Below are 8949 nucleotides of genomic sequence, written 5' to 3'. Positions count from 1 at the left end.
TAAATACCGCCCACTTCCTAAAAGGATGGCACACGAAACTCATCGGTTTCCTTCTTCCACGTTTCAACAAAGCATAATAAGTGGGCATTTCTTATTACGGTACTGTCTGCTAAAATATCACCCAAATGTGCGTTTAAGGACTGCACATTATGAACATAAATGTAAACCCGTTCGTTCAAGAACGGTAATACAATACTTTTCGTATCTAGTGATCTTTGAGTTCCAATTCTACTTGATTGTTTTCAGGCGCATTTGGAACTTGAAATTTACCCTCAATATACAAACCGGAGGCGTTTCTCGCCCTACTACATGGAACATATAAATGAGCTCTCTCTAGTTTCTTTCTTGCCTGACAGTGCACTACTACGGATGAATATGTATCGCCTTAACTCTTATGTATCGTAATCGCTTCACAAATAACCAAAAGAAACTGTTTAATAGAGACTGAAACATTACTTTGCCTCCATTTTCTGCTAAATGCCTTAATATCTTTCTCAACAGGAGTCCAAGTCCTGTTAATGTTTTAATCTTATTAAACCTCCATTACTTAACTCTTCTGTCCATTTAGAATAATCTTTAGTTAAATCAGTTGCTAAACTAACCGAATTTTTCACGAATAAACGAGCAGCATAACCATACTCCAAAATAAGTTCATGAGTAATGTAACCTCCAATAAGGTGAACCACATTTTCCTCCTTCTCGAGTGATTCTTTTATTGTCATCAATGGATATGGACGGACTAGTTTCGCCTTTTTTGGTAATAAAGAAGATTGAATTTCAACTTTCTTAATCAAACCCTCGTTTAGAAATCTTCTGTTGAAGCACTGAAGAAACATAAATTTTTCATCTTCAGCCAGTGACAAAAATTCCTATTTAGCGAATAAAGACAATATATAAATAAGTGTTATTTATGAAGCAGTGAATGAGATTACCTTAAAATCTTTAAACACTTCTTGCATGTCATCAATAAAGTTCTGATTAGCCATTAATTTATGCATGAAGACCATGTAAGATGCTCTATCATTAACTTGGCTTAGGTTCAAATACGAATAAATTTTTTCGGTAAAAATTACTCTCTCCGCAAAATTGGTGATTTCTTATATGCATGTCTTTGAAAATTAAATCATTTAAACATATTAGACTAATTTCCCAAGTAAATTTATCTGCAAGAACTAATAAATGTATTTCCCTAACTTACTTCTAATTCTTTGGACTTGTAATCTGTCACAATGTTTTTCATTGCCTCCAGGCTACTTTTCAGAATTATATCTTTGTTTTCTTTAAAAAAGATGTTTTTAATAGTGCTTGACTAGAATTCTCTTGAGATTTCCTTTTAATTTTGCTTCCACTTTGACTTTGGACCATTACGTTAGGCCAAGGCCCATCTTTAAATTAAATTCGTAAATGCATATTATTTTCAATCAATTAAACTGAATTTAAAGTTTGCGATATTTACCTTTCGACGTCGTTATCCCTTTAGAATCTTTAGATAACTTTGAATATCGATGGTCGTGATTAATTATTTCTAGCAAACAATTACTCTCCGACCCCGACTGGGCCGACATTGCGAAAATTAAAGATCCGAAGGAAGTCCGAACTAGCAGAAAACGTTTATCCAAAAAAAACAAACCTTGGAAATAACTAACTCGATAGGTGGTGCCACTATCTTATGCCCACCTTTTTACACTGCCAATCATGGCGCACCCGCTCAGCTCTCTTTTCCCCTCCCGGAACGAGTTCCATCCTCCTAGCCGAAATCCCGCTAGGGCCGTTGTCAACGAACGTTTTTCAAATTATCTTGCCTGCGAACCGTCCCTAGCGTTAGTTCGTTCCATGCTATAGACAGCTTTCAACGAGACCAAGAACAATTATAAAAAAATGTCTTGGTTTGGACCAAGGCCGAAAAAACAAACGATATGTCTGAGGTTTATCAATTGACTGAAGTTTCAGATATTGCAATTTCTTTTTAAATTATTTTTATTCCTTTAATCCTTAATCGATATTTAATTCAATCAACTGATTTTTACGGTTAATCGATCTATTCCCTCTAAATTAATTTAAAAAATGACATATCTACGCTTTTTCAAGAATAATTCCATTTTCCGAAAACATTTTATCATGAAATTAATTATTTTGAAGGGAGTACGTGTTGGGGGATGAATATTGAATATTTTAAATATAATACTAAGTGTCTAAAAAGAGCAAGCGATATTTGATATAACTCGAAAGGAAAATGTAAATATTTAATAGTGGATGCATATATTGGGGACACGAATTTATACATTTAACTTCGAATATCGAAATGTTACATTTTTTGTCGCGACTATGAAGGAAAGGTTGCACTGTAGTTTCCCTCTCCGAAGTTCAAAGCTTCTTGGCCATAACTCAATCTAGATTTGGAACGTCATCACGGCAAATTACATTGCTGCGCTACTTGTAAACCGGTTACGTATTACGCGTAATCATTTTATCAGGCGTAGAGACCATTTCGGAAAACACACAGGGGCGAGGCGTCCATTGGGGTATTCTTCCTTGCACCAAGGGCCATCGCCAGACGACGCCAAAGTTCACTACAGGCGGGAGGCTAGTCAACTCGCAGTGCCTATAGCGGTGCTTCTAGGCGAGAGGGAGAAGACCCCAATGACGGCATCGCCCCTGGGTTTTAGTTTCTCCTTATGTAATTTCTGTATGATCGGTCCTTGGCACAAGTGGTGAAGTATGATGTGTTCAACCATTTTATTTCTGCTGAGAAGTATTTCTTTTTATGTAATCTTTACCCTTTCCTTTGGCTATATTTATACCGATATCATATTTTTCCAGTGCACAAAAGGAGAGCTACCTATTAAAAGAAACCACACAGGACCAAGGTTGTTGCTTTGTCTTAATTAGACGACATAAGTTTATAAATTAGTTTCAGCCAAAAAAATTGTTTATCATAATTTCTTGAACATCAGTTTCCTGAGCAACTTACATCCGTTTTTAACTTTCTTGGTGCAAACTTGAAAAATTGTCAAGCCAGCAAGAATTAAAACTGTGTCCGTCAAGGAGCTTAGAAGTTAGTGAGCATCGACACGAAATCCCTTCAAAATAATTAATTTCATGATAAAATGTTTTCGGAAAATGGAATTATTCTTGAAAAAGCGTAGATATGTCATTTTTTAAATTAATTTAGAGGGAATAGATCGATTAACCGTGAAAATCAGTTGATTGAATTAAATATCGATTAAGGATTAAAGGAATAAAAATAATTTAAAAAGAAATTGCAATATCTGAAACTTCAGTCGATTGATAAACCTCAGACATATCGTTTGTTTTTTCGGCCTTGGTCCAAACCAAGACATTTTTTTATAATATCTGTCCCTTCAGTCTTAATGTAATTAAAATTTTAATAATTTTATGTTTTTTGTACCGACATACATTTGGGGTTGATCTATTTCTAATAGCTTAAAGAAGTACTTAAGTATCGTTAATTATATGAACTTATATCCAATAACATAGTTTTCGATAAGCATTTAATTTTGTACTTTATATATGAAGTTAGTTCAAAAATGACAGTATTTGAAATGCAGAATAAAAATTTTTATTTGTTGTGTACACTCTATATACATATATGAATGAGAATTTTTGAGGCAATGCATCATGAGTAGAAGAGCTAGAATAAGATGTCTATATACTTTTAACGGTGTAAATCAGCTTCAAGAGAGAGGAAAAGGAGATTAAAACGGTCAGAGGGAAAAAGGTTTGTCTAGGCGCGTGCTCGGAAGATAATGACCTTGTATCTTTTTAGCGGATATGAAAAAGTAAGTATGGCCCTAGACACGTGTGACCCACATTGCATTGCTGGCAAGGGAAAAAATGCCCCCCCCCCATCACCCGTATACTAGAGGATATTTCAGTAAAAGAAAATCGATTGAATCAGGAGAGATCACAAGTAATAGGGCTTAATTACGGGCTAGATCCCCTTGTTTTGTTTGGCAGCATTATATAATTTAATGTTGCTAGATTTAATTGGCTGGTGATTTTGCGAACTATGTTAATGATATATTGAAATTAAAACGGAAAAGTTACATTTTGGAATATTCGTAAGCGTTTCTCGTTTGCGGGGAATATTTAGCAATAGCAATAGACGGCAGGGAATTTGTTTCTTTGGGGTTTGTGGATAATTTCTAAATAACTATAACTATTTCCTTTAACTTTTGAATTTCAAAATTGCTGGAATTTAACTCGCAATAGTGAAGTTATAAAATTTGTTTTAGATTAGTTTTGTAGAACTCTCAAACCATGAAATTATAATAAAGCTCCTACTTAATATTTGAATGGAGTATTTGCTAAATAATTTATATTTTCCTTTGTATCTCCGTTATATTTCAACAATAACTTTCTATTCTTTTCCCTACAATTTATTTCAAGTTTTTTCCCTGCAATTTCACTATTTTCTCGGTAACATTTTACACCAATATCTGCGTATATTTCAAGGGCAAATTTCCTATGTTTCCTTAATTTACCACTTTTTATTGATGACCCTGTACAACGCCAGTTTTGCTGGGTTCTCTTTAAAAAAGAGAGACTTTCTCTAGAAGGATGATTGAGACGTCAGTCAAGTTGCTGACGAATCTGTCTCGCTTGCTGATTGTTGTATCACTAACCTCGTACCAGGTGTTATCTTTTCGAATAAAGTTCAGATAGTAACCTTGGTTTAAAGAAGAACCTTTATGAATGATGACGCCCCTAGTTTTGTAAACGCTGTGGTTTAAAACCATTTTCTGATTTTCGAATCCCGAGATTTTGGTTAAAATCTTAATTGGGTGACCATTTACTACAGTATCTCTTGGAAACCACAGAAATACGTACTTACCGGCAGAAATCAATACATCACGTTCATCAATTTCTCTGCGTTTACAAGTTCCGCATGGCATCATTGTTGGCCTCATCCTTTGGACTAATAGTTTCCAATCAATTTTACCGAGGTTTGGCAAAGGAAGAGTGAAGATGCAGCTTTGGATAATGTTTTCAGAACTTTTTTCCAGGTGACAGCTGGGGCATTTGGTAACGTTTTGCGACTTTGTCCATAATACTTCCCGCATTGCGTTAGAGTCAGGAGTTTCCATTTCTTCGCAAAGTCTTGGCAAGAGAACCCATAAGAATTCACTAGCATCTTGCTGTTCGTTGTGGGTAAAAGGCAACCCAACAGCCGTTCGCAAATTGAAACCATCGTCGCTGAAACTCTCATTGGAATTTTCAACATGCTCAAAAGTGTTACGAAGGCAAGTCAAAATGGGCTTATCACTCAATGATCCTTTGTGCTCTTTAATAATGTTCCTTAATTCCGGAATGAGTAACAACAATTGCAAAACGCTATTTGCGTAGCACGTTACTCCATCTCCATTTTCAAATCCCTTTAAGGGAAAAATGTCCATACTCTGACGACCTAGTCTGATCTTTTTATTTGGTCTTTCTTTTGCCGTTTCATCAGATCTCTCTCCTTCAACTTCTAAAATACACCTCGACGTCGGCCTTTTTGTACCTCTCTTTCCTTCCGACCCGACTATTTCTATAAGTGGAAGATCAGGTCTGTGTTTTTGACGCAGCCTGTTATACTCCGCAATGGCTCGTCCATCTGCCATAATTTTATTCGGGTCTAATTGCAAGAGATGGAGACCGGCCAAGGAAGTCACTCGAGATAAAGCGACGTATGCCATGCCAGTTCCAAATAAATTTGATCCCAAGTCCATAATCGCGCATTTCAAACTCATTTCCTGGCTTTTGTGTATAGTAATGGCATATGCCAAGATTACCGGAAATTGCGTTCGTTTGACGTATAAATTGGTCATTAGCAAGAACTTGACGCTCATTTTCTCGACTAAAAAGTCGGGCTTATTGTTGTCGTCGCTTGGTTCCCGATCTACTCTGATACGGATACCAGTGATGTTCCCACTGTCGTTCTTTTGGAATCCCGTTATAATGGCCATGGTGCCGTTAATAACACCTTCTTCAAAATTGATGTTTCTCCTAACCATTACTCGAGATCCAACGCAAAGATACAGCTTGCTCTCTAAACCACCAGTTTTTGACGGCTCATTGTCTAACATTTTGAGTCTCCTGACAATGTTTTTGGTAATTTTTTTGTCGTAATCAACGAGTTTGTCTTCGCATTGAACGCATTCAACTTTCTGACGACTTTCCTCTAGCATTTTTATGTTGAATTTATCGCACATGGCCAATTTCGTTATCAAACAGATGGGATGAAATCCTTCTTTAACCAGCTTAAGGTAAAGATTCATAGAAACCTCAATTTTGTTCCCTTTCGTAACTAGTCAAGGTTGAAATGTCATCTTTTGTAACAGTTCCCACTTTAATTCTGTTAAGAAGGTCGCCATAAACTCGGTCGTCCGCCTGACGAACGTTTTCCGTTAGTTCATCGTATCGGAAATACTTCCAAAGATCAGTGCCTCTAATGCTATTAAATCTTAGTCTAGCTTCCTGGGAAGTGACTTTTAAAAACGCAGGATTACCCTGAACAGGCGGCAATTGGAAGAAATCTCCAAAAACAAGAACGCAAACCACACCGCCGAAAGGCTTGTTCATTTCCCAAAATTCATTTAGCCTCAAATGAACGTAAGTTAGTAGTACCGAAGACACCATGGAAATCTCATCGACAATCAAGAGTTTCAGATTTCCAAGAGTTTGTTTCATAATGGAAATGTTTTCGGAATTGAGGGAATGGTATTCCGCGGTACGCCCATGTTCTACTGGCAACATAAGTAATCTGTGCAACGTTACGCCGTTGACATTTAGGGCTGCCAAGCCCGTAGGAGCGGCTATCGCGACGCTACCGGCATTTTTAAAGTGACGTCTAACGGCGTTGGCGATAGTAGCAATAAGAAAGGACTTTACAGTTCCGCCCGGACCAGATACAAAGTGGCAGAAATTCTCAATTTTCCCTCCCTCTTGAGTGAAGTGATCCATGACTTTGTCATAAACCCTTTTTTGATCATTGTTGAGTAACGCAACTTGGTCTAGTGCCGTGCCCTCGAAATCAATTTCCATAGCGGCTTCGACATCATGCATCGCATTTTCTGTTTCAACGACGATTTCTTTCCCTTGCAGGGCATTTTCATCGTCATAGCTTTCTGCATCCGAAATCGCGGCAATCTCTTTAGCTTTTTCGGAGGCTTTGCGCTTCTTTAGAACTTTTTTGGATACCGAGAATTTCTCGTGGTATTCTCTCATGGGTTTTAGCGTTGATAATGAGCTTTCGAAAGCTTCAGCGAAGGTTGCAAACTCGCCCAATAACTCAGTCTCGTTTCGCCATGGTTTGAACAGAATTAGTAGAGAGTGGCAGTACTTTTCTGGTTCCTCTATTGGATCGTGAACGTAATGTTCTATAATGTAGGGCTTAATCCTCTTTCTCATCAAACCGAGATTATTTTTCAACTCGATTACATTTTCAGATTTCTTCGCTCCCTCCAAGTACTTTACGTTATAGTAAAACCGTCCGAACTCTCGCAAGCTTAAATCTTCCAAGCTATCGGGTCTGTTGGGATACTTGTCGTCCACAAACCCTTTTTGGCAAATGTCTTCGCTTTCAGGATCAATTTCCCTCAAGCGTGCAAGATCCTTGTAACATTTCAAAACTTTGGATCGGTTTTCTTTCACGTTAGTGTTAATAAGCTTGGTGCTGTCAGACTTTTGATACAATTTCTGACCCAACATCATGTCCAAAGCTTCGTAAATTCCGACCGACTTATTTGTGAAAGATTTCAGTCCATAACCGAACAATCTTTTTGACAAGCTTTCGTGTGCCAACTCAGCGAAACACTGATCCATTTCAGCCCGATCTCCCTTTGTCACGTACGACGTGACGTATATCGCCACTTGTTCCGAGGAATCGGCGACAAACTGCAAATCCAAATTGGCTTTCAAAGCCAAAAGTAAAGCCGGATTGTAGTCATTGATAAAAACTTCGTTTTCATTTCTGGGCAAATCGTACAGACGTTTTTGGCTTCGTTTCATTTTACGATGACGCGTAACTGATTCAACAGAGTTCAGAGTCAAGACGTTTGTTACGTTTCGAGGAAAACCGTAGCGACACACTTTCAGCTCCTTATTTCCTCTCTTAACCTTTCGGTAGCAACTGCTGCAACATTTATGTGTTTGAAATTTTTTTATTAGCCGGTAAAGTTCTGGACTTTCAGCAGCTTTTGGGATTGAACACGTGACATACTTTTGCACGTACTCCAAAATAGCTAGTGCCGAAGAGGCACCAATCACTGGAGCTACCTCAGCCCACAACATGCAATGGTAATGCACTAAGCCTCGGGATTGGTACTCGACGCGCACAAAATGATGCGCTATCGGACCAAGGCCCGGATTTTTTTACATAGAACAAAGTTGTTTAGGAGCGACTTCACTTTGTTGTGAAAATGCAAACTAACGCTAAGAGGATCTAAATTTAATAGTTCAGCCACCGACATAGATTCGATCCCTGGGACGTCAGCATTCACTCGTCGTAGGTGGTCGTGAATTTCAATGTCATCGTATTCGGCCGGATTAAAAGTTAAAAGCCAAGTAGGTGGGCCATACTCTCTAATCATGGCCAAAACACATTTCAGAACTTTATACCAATAATCCTTGGTTCCTCGAATGTGGCCCATGAAAGTCGCTAAATTACTCTCGAGCTCCGAATCTCGAGATTCAACTTGCTTCACGAAATTATTTACCGATACGTTCATGGATTTTTTCACTCGTAGAACGTAATTCAAACTACTGTTTATGGATTTCATTTCGGCCTCTTGGTAGAAATGGAACATGAACGCATAATCTCGTCGAAACATTGGATTTGCGTTCAATAGACGAGAAAGTCGGTTTTCAGTATCCGTTATTTTCCCAAACGGTCTTTCGTCGTGCTTGCCATAACGAGCCATTGGGAACAAGTGCACGAATGACATG

General features: G+C 37.9%; 1 protein-coding gene across 1 annotated transcript; it reads right to left on the bottom strand.

The window, feature by feature from the left end:
* Positions 1-494: 494 nt before the first annotated feature.
* On the bottom strand, positions 495-1074 carry LOC149667338 (uncharacterized). Its single transcript, XM_089841444.1, has 3 exons — positions 933-1074; positions 603-869; positions 495-512 (listed from the first exon to the last, which is right to left on the bottom strand). The coding sequence occupies exons 1-3, from the start codon at positions 1005-1007 to the stop codon at positions 495-497; spliced, it is 360 nt and encodes a 119-aa protein (XP_089697570.1). The 5' UTR covers positions 1008-1074.
* Between the last annotated feature and the right edge of the window lie 7875 nt (positions 1075-8949).

The sequence above is a fragment of the Phalangium opilio genome, unplaced genomic scaffold (assembly GCF_054372755.1).
Source record: "Phalangium opilio isolate 3A_F unplaced genomic scaffold, DU_Popi_V2 ptg000059l_1, whole genome shotgun sequence".
NCBI classification, from domain to species: Eukaryota; Metazoa; Arthropoda; class Arachnida; order Opiliones; family Phalangiidae; genus Phalangium; species Phalangium opilio.
This window is presented reverse-complemented; position numbering and strand designations above follow the sequence as displayed.

What these genes read in the sequence shown, in the direction of transcription:
- LOC149667338 (XM_089841444.1), bottom strand. Translation starts at nt 1,007, where the DNA reads ATGGTCTTCATGCATAAATTAATGGCTAATCAGAACTTTATTGATGAC. An exon ending in AAGTGTTTAAAGATTTTAAG is followed by an intron (nt 870 to 932) that starts GTAATCTCATTC and finishes TTCGCTAAATAG; the next exon opens with GAATTTTTGTCACTGGCTGA.